This window comes from Adiantum capillus-veneris, chromosome 7 (assembly GCF_014529385.1).
Source record: "Adiantum capillus-veneris isolate H3 chromosome 7, ASM1452938v2, whole genome shotgun sequence".
In the NCBI taxonomy this organism is placed as follows: Eukaryota; Viridiplantae; Streptophyta; class Polypodiopsida; order Polypodiales; family Pteridaceae; genus Adiantum; species Adiantum capillus-veneris.
Window position 1 is genome coordinate 170600875 of NC_140937.1, and position 15720 is coordinate 170616594.

The 15720-nt window shown below is 44.7% G+C and overlaps 1 protein-coding gene and 1 pseudogene across 1 annotated transcript; both read right to left on the minus strand.

Annotated features, from left to right (window-relative positions):
- Positions 1–11663: 11663 nt before the first annotated feature.
- LOC147455040 (uncharacterized) lies at positions 11664–12268 on the minus strand (annotated as a pseudogene).
- A 643-nt stretch (positions 12269–12911) lies between these two features.
- On the minus strand, positions 12912–13895 carry LOC147455041 (uncharacterized). The gene has a single exon (XM_086517106.1). It carries the CDS (start codon positions 13893–13895, stop codon positions 12912–12914), a length of 984 nt encoding a protein of 327 aa, XP_086373232.1.
- Between the last annotated feature and the right edge of the window lie 1825 nt (positions 13896–15720).

Genomic DNA, 15720 nt, shown 5'->3' on the forward strand with positions numbered 1-15720 from the left:
CTTGGACACATCTCCTCTTGGTCAAGATGTGACTCACTTTATTTGGAAGCTTTCGCATGTCTTTGTTGTTCAACCGCTTCTTCCATTGCTTTTCATTGAGCTTCTAGAGCTTCCTTCATCTTTAAAGCTTCAGCTTCCATATACATCCCCTTGAGAAAATCTTTGGGATCCTCTAGAACTTTCTTTGCAGGGATCTTGGTTCTTGGTCCCTTTACCTCTCTTGCACTCCATCTTCGGGGTCTTCACCTGCAACTTTGCGGCTCCTTTCGCATGTTTGCTTTTCTCTTTCAATTCTAGCCCTCTTTTGTTGCGGCTCCTCTTGGTGAGCGGCCGCTGCTTTCTTTTTCATTGCTTCCCTCCTTGCCCTGGTTTCTTTGTTGTCAAAGATTTCACGGGCTTCATGGGAACTTTATGCAGATTCCTCATCTGATTTGTATACTCTCTTTGTTGATCTAGTGGTCCGCGGAGAAGGTTGAGTTGAAATGATCCATGTGTTCTGATCTCGGGCTGGAGAAAAATTGTCGGCCATTCCTATAGCATGATATGCTATTCTTGTTAGCACTTCTGGAGTTCCCAGATATGTGATCTTTCCCTCTTTCTTCGTGCCCTTCAGTGTTGTAAGCACGTATTGTGCGTGATCTATTGCTTGCCTGATTGTCGACTTCAATACTTGAGTGAAAGTAGTCACAACTGCATGGTTTGGAGTTGTGTACCATGGCGGTCTCTTTGAGAGGATGTGGAAATATTGATGGTAGAGGCGAGCTGGATCCTCCATTTGTCATAGGATGAGATCAGAAAATGTGGTAGCAGTAGTATCCTTGGTAAAAGTTTCTGTTGTCTTTCTATTTTTGGCCTGCATAGTCATATCTTTTGTTGGCAGCTTCAGTGCCTTGGCCACTATTTCTTTAGTGATCACCACTTCAACCTTTTGCCTCTGTTGATCCGTGCTTTGGGCCAATCCATCTTCCTTGATTGAGGATAGCAATTCATATGCTTTCTGGAAATCCACTCCGCATGGTTCCTAGTCGTAGAAATCTCAAAGCCCCAGCCTTTTGTTGGCTTCCTTGGTGTCTAGCTTTGCCGCTACATCATAAACCTCCTTATGTAGCATTTGTAATTCTACTAGTGTCCTTCTTCACTCTTGAATCTACCAGTGAAAATTGTTATGTTTTTTTCTTCGAGCTGTTCTTTAGACAAGTAGGTTGCCTTTGCTGTCTTCACTGAGCTTGGATCTAATTGGTACGGCGACAACTCCTACAGCTGCTTATCTTTCTGGGACACCCTTTTCTTTGCCTTCTCAGTCGCTTGCATTGCTCCTATTAAGTGAATACAATGTCAAAGTTAGAAAATTCTCCGAATTTCTCTATGAAATGTCCTTAGTTTGGATTGCTGGCAAATGATATCCATTTTGCTTCAAATCAATTTTGGAGCATGCATAGATGCATAAAAACATGTAGAGATCAAAATCATGCAGTTCAGGCAAAATTTGCAACAAAAGTAAATAATCTTGATTATTTATAAAACTGGGGATTTTTTTGAACTTTTTGCATTTTTGACATCACAAGATTGAAACATATGGCATTTAGGTACTGTGAGTGAAGTGTGGGCTCATTTGAGTGCACTGGGTGAAAAGGGTGCCAAATTTAGGCTTTTAGACTCTAAAACAGTAGATATAAAGAGATTTTGAGTTTTTGAGATCTAAACTTTTTATTAGTGGGCTTGTGACATCATGTTCTTTGGTCCCATAAGGTCAAAGTTGCAAATTGCATCCATTTTGATAAGAAAAGTAAATAATTACGATTATTAACTTTTTCATCAATTTGTACTTTTTTTGTTGCAACTTGGTTCTAGGCATGATGTAGAGTTTGTGTGAGATATGGGGTGATTTGGATGAAAAATGTGACAATTAACTCAAATTCTGGATTGAAAAGACTTTTGTGCATTTTTTTTGGCAAAATCAGAGTTTTTCTTGATCATTTTGGCTCATACTTGACATGTTGCAAGAATTGACAATTTGATGACCTAAACATCTTTAATACATTTAAAACAAGTCCTAATTTGGTAAAGTTCGGTCGTGTCGGCATCACTTCGTGCTCTTGTCGACTCTGAAACCACCAATTTTTGTGACTGGCATGTAGAGTTGGTTAGTAACTTTTGAAGCTATGGACTTGTCTGCTACATAGTCGTAAAGCTACTCATCCAGTTTTGGCCCATTTGGAGTCAGTTTGACTTCATATGTCAAATTTGACGCTTTGTAGCCTTCAAGCTGTTTTCTGTTGTTCGAGAGCTTGTCTTGACTGTTTCCATGAAACCATCTAGGTACATTGTGTATAGACCCAGTCTATAAGCTGCCCGTGGAGTCAGAATCCAATTTTGGCATATGGCAAAAACCTAGATTATTTACTTGAGACCCCCTCAACCCCTGCCAAATGGTCATCTGGTGATACAAAAGTGTTCTATTATATAGGGGCATGCTACAATTCAAGTCTCGTCCAATTTGGTTGAGTTTACAAACCGCTATGGTCAATTTTGTGTCGTAGGACTTCATGCACAGCTAGGTTTCTAGGGGTTTTTCTTGAGCTTGGACTTGCTACCATACCATATACAGTTTTTCATTGATAAGTTTAGAACTTACCCCTCATGTCTCGTGCGAGACGGCGCTGTAAATGGACGACTGTAGACTCCCAAAATTGCACGCGAAGAAAGCAAAAAGCTCTCTCCTCCAAGAGTGACTAGTGGAAATGAGGTGATTTTGGGCTACCTTGGATATCTATATTCGGACTTCCCAAACTATTTTTCCCCAGATCCCTGTTAGTCCTACTAGGCCGTAAAATCTATGTTAGACTCAAAAATTTCTTCAATCGGATTTCGTTAGCTCATTCTGCAAGAATTTGCAAAAGTAGACCTTGGCGGCCTAATTTATGCTTCTCGCTTCCATCTGTCGATTTGATTGAAATTTTTTGTGCCTGTCCACCTTGTCCTTCTGATCATCAGCGTATCTTCAGTTTCTCCATCCAAGCTCAATTGCTATTGATTATTAATTTTTGACCTGTTTATTAAAAAAATCAACAATCAAGAAAATAATAAAATGCGCTAAAACGGCAAAGTGAAAAATCAACAATTAAGAAAATCCATTGAAACACCGCATTAGGAAAAATATGGACTCTCCTTGGGCCTTTTTGATTAGTGAAGGCTTAAGGGAGAACCAATGAGAAGGCTCTTGGGATATCACCTAGAGGGGGAGGAATGGTAGGGGTGCAACCTAATTGTGTCCCTCTTCAATGCTTGGTTCTTAGAGAGAGGTGGGAGGTAGGCTGGGGGGGGGGGGGGGGGGTAAATAGGAGGAGAGAGGTGTCATAAAAGAGGGAGGGACCCCCCAAAAAAAAACGTGCATGCTTAAAAACCCAAAAAATTGATTTTTTTAAAAAAAAATCCAAAGTTTTGACCCATTTGCCTCCAAAACTGCCCCAAAACATAAACTAACTTTAAAAAAGTCAATTTTCCTCCCCAAAATCCACTTTTCTCTCTCTCCCTCATTACTTTTCTCTCCCGCACTCTCCCTCTTCTCCCTCCTCCCATTCTCTCTCTACAGTCAAGGCAGCCATAGCCAAAAGATTTTCACCACTCTCTTCCTCTCTCTCCATAGCTCCCCCTTCTCTCACACCTCCATCAACCCTCTACAGTCCCACACTCCATAGCCCACAGCTCCATTATCCTCTCTACCTCTCTACCTCTCACTCCTCTCTTTCTCTATCTCCACTGTCAAAGCTACCATAGCCACCATAGGCAGCCGGTTTAGGGTTTAGGGTTGCAGTGAATCCGCATTGGACTCTTGCCAATCTTTGGGAACACTTTGTCATAATGGGATTCGAGGATGTCGGTAATGCAAGTTTCAAACGAGAACAACGCAAGGTCTGCTTTGTGCTTCCTTAGCTACCTTTTCTTATTTTCTGTGGGTTTTTGTATTTTGATTGCCCATTTTTGGTTGTATAGATTGGAAGGCGGATGGAGGCCACTATGCTTGTTTACAAAGATTGGGCTACAGACGAAATCATCTTGTCTAAGTGAATTGGCTTGTAACTTTAATCGTTTATTTATTGGATATTTTATTAAAGATTTTGAAAATTTTTAAGGTGTTGTACTTGATTTTGTACTTGAGTTTTAAGGTGGTGTAAATTTATTTTTTAAATGCATATTTTTTATTTTTTTCGAGATAGAATATGTCTATATAAGGAGGACCACCTCCTCATTTCACCATTTTCATCCCAGCATTGCAGAGAGACCTAGCATACCCGATCACGCAAAGAGAAGACATGGCTGCTACTAGTGCTTTAGATGCATTCCTTACTGAGGTTGGGCATGCAAATCGCCCTGAGCTTCAAGCATTTTTCACAACCCAACCCGATTTGGAAACCACCTTGACCCTCCACTCTCAATCTCTTGAGCACATTACTTCATACATTTCCACGTGCATGGGGAGATTCATTGTTGAGTTACCAAACCGACCAGGGCAATGGGTCCCTGAAGGCCTTCTCCACCACATCTACCAAGGGGACAGGCCATTTCATCAGAGGCTTGCACGCTTTGCCACCATAGCACAACCCGTCGGACAATATGTGCGGCTTGAAGTTGATGATGTGCGAGCAATGCGTAAGGGAAGGATCGGAAACACTTTTTTCTCTATTCAGGTCATAATGATCTTCCTCCTTCACGAGTGCCCAGCAGGCCCTGACGTAGTGCTACCTCACTTGCAGATCGGCGGGGTATTGGCTGATGTGAAGGACCCGAAGCCCGCGGCCATTGACTCATCCGTAGAGGAGAGGACGCTTGCCTTGACCTACCCTGTAGGGATTCAAGGCCTCTTGGAGGCCTCTCCATCAGTCGGTTCATCCTCGGGACCGCCAAAAGGAACCACCACTCGGGATGCCATCCCTGAGGTAGAGATTACCCGCTTCTCCTCCATTGTGGTGGGTGGGGAGGAGTTTGTGTTTATGCACGATCTGGAGAAATCCTTTGAGCTTCGCATGGATGAGTGTTTCGCCATCCTTGATGCCCATGGAAAGTTTGAGCTTGATACCACCACCTCCCATGACGATGATCTCCTACTGCCCATGGGGAATACTTTGGCGGACACAGTGGCGATCGCACAAGCCGAGGTGGCAGCGGCCGAGCAGGCCAAGGTCTCTGAGGAGGAGTTTGTGGCCGTGCAAGCCATGTGTTTGGCTAAACGCGCAAGAGTGGATTCACCACCACCTGCTGCAACACCTGTTTTGCTTGATCCAAAGGGGAAGTCAAGCGTGGATCTTTACTTGCACCCGGATGCCGATGAGGAGGATCGTAGACAAGAGGTATAGATGCTCACTTACATTTGATTGTTACAAATGATTTTGTTAATGTTATATCATAATTCTGTGCCATATCTCAGAAAACCTATGTTCTGCAGGATGTTCTGGAGGTTGACGCCTGGGCGCAACGGTCAGGGGGGAGGAGGACGCCGTTCGGACCTCAAGCGGCACTTGCTCACTACCTCGGCACACTTCCCACTGGTGTCGTGGTGTTTGTCCATGCCGACTACTCTCCCAATGGTCGCTACAACATTTTTTCTCTCCGTTCACTCTCCAAGGCATTGTGTTTAACAACACTTGCCCAAACGGCCAACCTTGTAGTGCTTGTAAAGAAAGATTTTGCAATATCCACTTTCGGTGTAAACTTTCACGGGCGCCTTATTGCCCATGTCAGCATGAACCAAGCTGTAGGGGTTAATGACACCCAAGAAATCACAACCACTTTACTTAACAGGGAGCCACCCCAAAAGGCCAAGCGCCAGAAAATTGTAATTAGAAAGATCCTAAAGCAAAAGCCGGATATCATGTAAAGCATTGATTTCTTTAATGAAACTACTTTTTGCTGTCTGACTCTCTTTCTTGCAAGGTTTTGAATTTCTTATATGTTGGGCTTCCATTGTGTATGAGAAGCACCATAATTTTTGCTATGACTACTAAAGGCTTTGGCAGGCATTAAAATTTAAAAAATGTATACTTTGTTATTTCTAGGCTTCCAAAGTTATGTATGTGCCTAGTAAAGGGCTTCGAAGTCCCTAAACAATGCTACCACAAAGGGCGCGCATTAGGGATTTTCATCAGCAGATGAAGTGTGCAAATGCGCGCCCTTTGTGGCAGATGAAATTGGACACATCTAAGAGCATACCCAAGTACAAAACAGAGTTTCAAGGCATTAATACCCAGTTGCAAAAGAGAAACACATGGATACCCAGGTAACCTTAAGCCCATCTTGCCCCAGATACCTAAAGATGTATTAACAAACCACAAAACTGTGGCAATATCTAAACCCTTCTTGGAGAATAGGAGCATATCCAGTTACAAAACAGAGTGAGAAGACAATAATACCCAGTTGCAAAACAGGAAGACATGAATACCCAGGTAACCTTAAGCCCATCTTTCCCCAGATACCTAAAGTTGTATTAACAAACCACAAGAGTAAACTTTGTGGCAATATCTAAGCCCTTTTTGGAGTTTAGGACTGACATGGACTAAGGGGGGATGAATTCCAGCAGCATCTATGCTAATTGAAGCATTGAAGCAAACAAAACATACTTATTGCTTGTCAAAATTGTCTGGAAACCACTGGAGAGTGTCAGCAAAGCACTAGGAGAGGCTGCAACAAGGGCGCGCATTATGTCCATCCATAGGCCTCTGGAAGCCCCAAATGCGCGCCCTTGTGGCAGCCAACTTGGGGGCATTCCAAGCCATTTTGAACACTTTGTAGATGTTTTTGCCATGCAATAGTGAGTCACATAGCATGGATACATCAGGAAGTGCATGCCCCACTTAGCCAAGGTGCTAAACGTAGGCAATTTTTCACAATAACAAGGTAATGGCTACATACATACAATAGAAGGTAGACAAAACTTGAACCACTGCTACATTGCATGGTGCAGAATTAAAACAATACAATGCGCACTGGGGTATACAATAAAAGACGCTTATATTCAAATTCTTCCCAATACAATGCACAGAGTGGGATATAGAATCAAAAGACGCTTGTATTCAAATTCTTCCCAATCTTGGAGTTTCGTAAATACAAAAAGGTTGATGCCTAATTACAAGCTACTCCTCATGGCGCAAACGGCGAGCAAGCTGCATATCCTTGGGCATAATGGTTACACGCTTTGCATGGATGGCACAGAGGTTAGAATCCTCGAATATGCCAGTTAAATATTGCTCTACTGCCTCTTGGACTGCCTCTATGGCCACGACGCCCATCCGAAACTGAGTGTTGTACAATTGCAAAAACTCCCTGCATAGCCTTGCAAAAGGGGCCCTCCGAATCAAGAGCTCGGTGCTCTTTTGATAGTGTCGAATCTCCGCAAAAGCACGGCAACGCTTTCATACCTTCTGAGGTCGACGTGGAGGTGCATTTTTGGCACGAGTCGGGGCAGCTTGCTTCCTCTTCTTGTAGACAATGCTCTTTCTCTTTTTTTTTTGCACAGGCACTTCCAACACCTCATAATCGGATTCCACCCACTCTCCATCTGATTCGTGCTCTTCACTATCTACTGGATGTGATGGTGTAGGTCCACTCCCTTTAGGAAGTGTCTTACCCCCAATAGACATGTGAGCCTGATAAGTTTGTATTTGGACGCCAACCCATGGGGCATCTTCATCCGTTTGTGTCTCTTCGGAGCCTTCTGACGGCTGCTTTTGGTTGTTTTTTTCTTTGCCATGGTCGCTCTCATCCTCCCTGTTGCCATCAGAATCGTTGGAGTCCGATGAATAGACAACAAGACGATGCTTCCGTCTCTCTTTTGCTGTTGTAGAGGACTGGCCATGCTGATTTGAAGCTCCAACTTCTTCTGTGTGGACTTCACCTTGAGCTTGTGAAGTTCCTGCTTCTGTTGCTGTACCTTTGAGTCGTTGGCCATCCGGCCCCTCTGGATATGCAATCCTAGCCATTTGTTTTGTTACTACCATGGTTGCACCTAGTAGGGAAGATGACAAAATGAGCCCCTTCAACCTTTAAATAGGTTTTTTTGAGATTTGGGCCCTTTCACACTATGCGGCCAATTGAGTGAAACTCAAATAAAGCAATTGAATTGAACAACTAAACCAGGATCATGCGAACGGCTAACGCGACGCCCAAACGCTTCCTTTTCGATATTTAGTTGCACGCCAAGCTTCGTGGCTGAGGGACACTTGCGAGCGTTTCCACTTCTCAGATGATGCAGTACGGGAAGCGTTGCGTAACTGCTTTGCTAACATCGATTCTCTTGCTTTCTCAATAGTACGAGTTCTCCCAAAGGTGTGCCTAAAAAACCAATTAAACATCTCTTGGAGGTAGTTGGAGTGTGAACTACCACCACCATGCCGAGTATTCTTGAAGTAGACTCCTTTTGCTCGATAGTGGGACTTCTCCATGCCTTGTGTACTCCATATATCAAGCGAACCATAGCGGTCCATGAAGTATGCACCATGCGCATAGAGAATGCGCATACTCCTCGTGTGGATCTTCGTTGTGATCTCTTCCCGCATCTCCGGATGCAGAGGAAGTCGATTGATCTCCGCCTGAAGCCATAAGTGTCGCGTAAAAAGGATCGGATTTCCCGTAGAAGAGAAATCGGCCACGCTCTGATACCACTATAACAGACTTGGACACACCAAGTCGAGAATCTACCGCGACACCACAAACAATCACTTCAAAATAGTTCACAGTTCACAATTGATTCGACACTGGCGAGTTTCGTGCCTAGAGATATTGGCCCCAAAGACTGGCACCCCTTTCGGTATTTCTTTTTGTATTAATCTGTGTCCCAAGTACAAGAGTGCAGGCAAGTGCTCACTCTCAGACTCTGCGTCGAGATGCTCTGAGTTGTGAGGCCCTGCCCACATATTTAAAGATTACAAGGGATGCTAAAAGCAGAGCCCAAAAGCTAAAAATCAAAAGCTCTTCATAAAGCAAAAGGGGTCTCTCTCTCAGGCCATACTTGGCAAAATAAAGCAAGCATAAAAATTAAATCTCTCTCTCTCTCTCTCTCTCTCTCTCTCTCTCTCTCTCTCTCTCTCTCTCTCTCTCTCTCTCTCTCTCTCTCTCTCTCTCTCTCTCTCTCTCTCTCTCTCTCTCTCTCTCTCTCTCTCTCTCTCCCCTTGCGTGGCCAAATAAAGCAGCCAAAAACAGCGTTGCCAAAAAGCTCTGTACGTTGTTGCCATGTAAGCAATTTCCGTACAGCCTGCCCGCGATTTTGGGGAGACTGCCATACAGCATGCCACATCAGCACTCCAGCGTGTTTTTTGGGTTTGTGCTGCCAGCCAGCCAGGGAGTATTGTGTGCTCTACTACCTATTGTAAGGCCACGTCACCGAGTTGTGACATTCTCGATTGGCAGTGCTCCTACGCCTGATTGGTTGCCAAGTGAGGGTTTCAGATGGATCCCCCCAGGGACTGCAATTCGATACTTAGGTTGTCAGGTTGGCTTGGACTTGTCTCCTGAGTAGCGGATTCCTCCCTTCTCCTGTCCATCAGGAGGAAACTGTTACATTGGAGCTCAGCACGACTCTCTTTGGCAGACAGATTTGTAGTGGCCAACCAGGTGCTGTTGGCTACTATGTAGTACATTACATCTTGTTGGATCTTTTTGAGCTTTTGCATCAGCCAGGTAGAGAGGCTGCTCAAGAATTTCCTTTGGTCAGGGCACGATACTTAGATAGCGCGGGCCAAAGTGGCATGGCAGGTCATCACTCTTTCTTGTTCATAAGGAGGGTTGGGGATCATAGACCCAGCACATCAGAGTAGAGCCCTTCTTGGGAAGTTTGTTGTTAGAGGACTGTTTCCACGGGAGGAGCCATGGAAGGAGTTTTTGCTTCAGCGGCTTAGAGCTAGAGTGCCTCAGGCTAGAGGCCCTTGGAGACCTTCCACCAGATGGATTTTCACGGAGATGCGTAGAGTTGGCCTGAGTAGGAGACTAGAGGATCGTTTTGCTATGAGCCTGCTTCGCTCTTGGGAGAAGCTGCGGAGAGGCCTGGAGCAACACCAACCTACTTGTATGGAGGAGCGTCTGAGACAGCCCCTTGTTTGGGACCCCATGGTTAGCACGCAGAGAGGCCACTTGGTTCGTAGTAGGCCTCATGTTTCTTGGAGTTCCATGGCAAAGGGTCCAGCACGCACTTTAGGTGACTGGCCATTGGTTGCAGTTCTCAGGTTTTGTCAGAGGAGCTTCAGAGCATTCAGCTACAGGGCATGAGAGGGGTGCAGAGCATGTGTCAGGACATTACAGAGGCAGTACCAACTGAGTGGCTTACACCTCTCGAGTCAGCAGCACCCAGATGGATGGGGACCTTTAGGCGTTTGGAGATCCTCATCGCAGTTGGGGCTTTCTCAGAGACTGTAGCCTCCATGTTTTTCAAGCTACAGGACGAGGGTCGTTTACACAGAGTTTTTGTAGAGGCCCAACAGGTTGCAGAGTGTTGTTTTCAAAGGATCTGAGTTGTGGGCATCTGTGGGAGGACTCGTGTCATAGATCCTAACCCAGCAGCTCTTGAGACAGGCCACTGGAGGTTGTGGGCTTGTGAGAGTTGCCCACTGGCATGAGTGCAGTGGGATCCTGGATAGTGCTTTTGCGAGACCCTTTCTCCTCAGCCAACCATCCAGGTGTCCCTTTCTTTCAGTACATTGCTTGACTGGGACGTCACATACTGGCAGCACGGAGAGGCTCGTCGTGCTGCAACACCTCATTCGCAGGAGGAGGGTCTCATATCTGAGTTCTTGATAGCTTTTTAGGCGAGGTTTTGGGACGCCAAAAAGCCGTGGTGATTTACGTTGTTCGAGTGGCTGGTTGCAAATAGAGCTACAGCAATGTGAAGTTGGCTTGTACATAGTGGCCTCTCGGCAGCATGTGTAGCTTGTGACCATCCTTTGGAGATTCAGTGTCACTGTCTTTGGGATTGGTTTGTAGGGTTAAGGTGGATGTGTTAGTGTGCCATTCATGTCGTAAGCATGCTTAAAGAGGTTAGTGTAGAGCTTGAGAGAGAGAAACTATTGCACAATACAATATAGAGTATAATTGCAAATGATAGACTTCACATTATTCAACATAATATGCTTCTATATAGGTATATGCAAATAGACAGCCTTTTGACACATGAGCAAGGTTGTATCATACGTACTGTACGCGTCGTGACTGTACGTCGTGCCGTATGGAAAAAAATTTTTAGGTACGTATTTGTAAAAAAACAATAAATGAGAGGAAATTTAAGAAAATTTTATTTTCCTCGTTAGAGGGTTAACCAACCTATATCATGCAAAGTACTTGGGGACACATTACTACACACATATCCACTAGAGATTCACTTAACTTCAAAACAAGTACCAACCTTCAAGAAACAATATACATTGAACAACGTAAAAACATTTCTACCTGCTGACAAGAGAACTCAGAACAATGACCAACCTTCAAGCATGAAGGAATTGAAAAAAAGGTAAGTTGCTGACAATAAACTCAGAATTGTACAAACATTGCTTCAAGACTCAAGTAGCCCACATGGCACAAACTGCTAATAAGGATGGAACCAAAATAATGAAAAATGTCAAGCCAAAATGGCTCCTGATAGAGCGTAGATAAAAAACAACATCCTGCTGAAATATGTGAAAATGTCTAGACTCTAGACTAGTAACTAGTCACTAGTGCCTAGTGAAACTCATCGTCAGAAGAAGAAGAAGATGATGCTGAAAAGAGCATGTTGCCATCTGCCACGACATTGCCCTCGTCATCAAACTCTAGCTCTATCACCATAGCATATGTGGCCTCGTCTGCACCAACTGGGTCTGGATCACTATCCTCCTCTCCCTCTGGAGTGTGAATGAGATGGACTGCCTCATTCGCACGCCGCCGAGGAGTACGTATGGGTAGCTTGCCTTTGCGAATGCTCTTCCGTCGTGCACTCCCCTCACCTGTATCCTGGAGGCGTAATGGAATGTTGTAAGCACGTGCACGAGACCTTGTCACACGCCGATCGACATCCTCTAGCTCTCTATGAAGCATGCGTACTATCTCCTCCTGCTCATCTCTGATATGCTGGTCCGCCTCCTCCACAGTAGGATCAACTACCAGTTTGATACGTGAGGGATCAACTTGTTGTACAATGTACATTTTGTTAACAATAGTGTAAATAAGAAACATATACATAGGATGTCATACTACATCGTCATACTACCTTCTTGGGTGTCCCCAAAGCGTGGTAAGAGCGCACAAGCCTCATGTTGGCCCTGCAATACACTAGCTTCTCCAACTGAGAAGTGCTAAGGCGATTCCGGATCTTGGTATGGATCAAAGAGTAAGCGCTCCAGTTGCGCTCACAAGCACCGAATGAGCAATCCTGCATTAAAGCATTTGACGGTGTCGTTGGCAGGATTTAAACGCATTGTGCAAGACCCAAGATAGAAAAATAAAGTGAGATTTAAAAGATACCTGCGAGAGCAAACGTAGAGCCATAGTAGTCAGGCATGGAAGACCTTGGCGACCATAACTCTGCCACCAAGTGAGAGGACAACTGGTTGCCTCTGGACGCAATGCTACCTGACGTGAAAATAATGGCCCCAAGTTGTTCATGTACTTGCACATCTCTGCATCTATTGCCAGCTGCTCGTGCTCCTCAAACGAATCATTAATGTACTCATCCTTTAGCGTGAGGAGTTCACTCTCATGAAACAATTTTGGGGTCTTGTAAAAAGGATGGAGTAAAGCAGCCATCCCATGAATAGGACGGCTCATAAACTTCCACCTACTCTCTATAAAGAATAGGATATCATCTCGCTTGCAAAAAAATCAGCAATGATCACACTCAAATTAGCAATGGATACATGGCCTAGATGTAAAAAGAATGGCATGCAAAAATCTGACACTCACCGCTCCTGAGTCAAGGCTTGGCATGCCGTGATGTGGCTCTTCATCTGCATGAAGAGATGGTAGACAAGGCCTAATGTCAAGCCCTCCATGTCCGTGACTCGTAGCAAGACATATATTGGCTGCAAAGCCACTATCAAGGTATGGACCTCTGTCCAAAAAGACTCATCCAACACACGCCTCTGAATGGCTTTGGTGTTCTCACTGTTTGCACGAGCCATGCTTCTCCACTTTGGGTCCACAACTGTCTGCAACAGTGGATCCATCACCTTGGAGAGTCTTTGCAACACCAAATACATATATGCAAACCTGGTCTTGGAGGGCCGCACCATATCAAGGGTACTATGGCTACGAAAGATGGCTAAGGCCTGATGCTTCTTTCGGAAGAATGTGGTCAATCTGGTAGCCTCTGAAATTGTTGGCTGCACCCAAGGCAGTTTGCCTATGTCCTCCATCAACAAATCTAAACAATGGGCTGCACATGGAGTCCAAAAAATGTGAGGAAACTGTGCCGTTACCATTTCTCCCATAGCTTTGCAGTTGGCTGCATTATTTGTGACAACTTGAATCACATTCTCTTTACCAATGTCATTGATGGCCCTTGAAATATGCTCAAAAATGAATTCACCTGTGATCTTATCTCCTGCCTTTCCTGCATCCACAGCACGCAAGAAATATGTACCAAGAAAAGAAGACACAAGTATGTCAATGATGTGTCGCCTGCGTACATCACTCCATCCATCAGAGATGATGGTGCATCCAAATTGCTGCCATCCAGCCTTAACAGGCACCAACGCCTTATCTATCAAGGCCTTCTGCTCCTCCAGTGCTGTGGTGCACATCTTTTTGTAATCGAGGCCATACCATGTATCTGTGGCACCAACACCTACCTGGGCAATGGACCTCACCATCCTCTTCCATTGTTCAGTCTTCAAGACATTGAAACTGATGTTGCACTCAATGAGAGTGCGAGCAATCTCCATCTCAGCCACTTTCTGATGCTCTTTTATTCAAGACACAGAATGCACACGTGAAGGCAAGGTGGTCTGCCTACGCACATGCACATCACCAACCTCCTCATCCTCCTCTTCCTGCATGATACGAGCCCTCTTCCTGTTTGCAATTTGCTGAGACCCTGAGCTCTCCTCCACCTGTGTAGAAGAGTCACCAAGCTGTCCAAGAAGAGCATCTTGCAAACGGTCTTGTGTTTGTTGTGCCACTTTTCCTTTGTCTGTTGTTGCAAATGCAGGGAATTTCTCAGCAATCAATGCTTCCCGCACACCTAGAGGTACCATCTTGCACTTGCCACAATTATTCGTGCAATTAATGCTAGTTAGATGCATCACAACTCGAGTGATTGTACTCGACAGCGTGAAACCACAGTTCTTGCATGACCACTTGCGACAACCTGATCTAGCCTGCCCAGGAGTATTCACAACTTCAATTACATTGGTGTGCTCTTTCCACAAAGGGTTCGTAGGTTTCGGCATGATGAAAACAGCCTGCTGAAAACATGCAAATAATAAGGTCACAGGTGAGAGTCGAGACTCAGAGAGCTCAGAGGAATCGAGGATTTAGTGGATGCTTTGACTGGTGTATTCTCTCGCAGAGAGAGACTCGAGAGAGAGAGAGAGAGGGAGAGGGAAAGAGAGGGGGAGAGAGAGAGAGTTGGGGGGGGGGGGGGGGGGGGGGGGGGGGTAGTAGGTAGTTGGTCTGCACAGTCTGCAAAAGCCTTTCTGTAACGCTCGGTAGCGGCACTGGGCAGCGAAAAACTCACGCAAATCGATATCCAGAGTCCAGTAGCCTAAAAGGGCTTTAATTTTTTTTAAAAACAATCACCGTACTATACGATCCGTACGCGTACTGTACGGATCAGTACGGACGTACCGTACAATACAATTTCACACGTACGTATTGGTACAACCTTGCACATGAGCACAAGATGTGGCTGCCTATGCACAAATACAAGTGGTTGTGCTTTACACAAAGGTTGTAAGAGGTTCTTCACATGGCTTGACACATGAGGTGGAAGGGGTTGTTCACACAAGAGATGCAACAAAACCTCGCATCCCAACAATCCTCCACTATGTGGGTTTTGAACTTTTGGTTGCATGTCGCTCGCACAATCCTCCCTCAAAACACACTAGGGTGAGGCACACAATTCATGAGCCTCTCCTTGAACACAAAGTTGCCTCCCCTAGACACAAAGGGTGTATGCATACAAAACATCAGGGTGTAGGCACACATAAGTCTCCCCTGGCACAAATAGAGGGTAAGGTACAATTGAGAGAATGCTCACAGTACATCATCATAAACCAAGCCAATATTGTTGTCGTTATCTTTGTCAGAATCTCCAGAGGTGGCAAGGTTGATTTTTGCTTTTTTTTAATCTTTGAAATGCTCTTTGTGATTGGTAACATGTGTAGATTTATTGTTGAGTCTGCAATACTTTGTAGCATGGTTATTCTTGCCACAAATGCGACAAGGGTTGATTTCATAGCAATCCTTTGAAAGGTGATTTGTTCTACCACAGTGTGTGCGCACTTTAAGTTCCTTTTGTGATTGCGGTTGTAGGGGTTGGATGAGACCACTTGAGCACCATTTGACTGTTGTTGACTGTCTTTGAGTTTCTTTTCATGCTCTTGAAGAGAGTTTATTACATCTTCAATTTTAGGGATTGGTTCTTTCTCTTTAAGCACTGTTACAATTTGGTCAAAATCTGCATCTGGTACTGCTTTGAGAAGCACAACAATTTGGTCTTCATTATCTACAGGGCGTTTTATTTATGTCAATTGTGTGCAAATACTT

Coding starts and splice junctions, on each gene's coding strand:
- LOC147455041 (XM_086517106.1), bottom strand. CDS start 13,895: ATGGAGATTGCTCGCACTCTCATTGAGTGCAACATCAGTTTCAATGTC.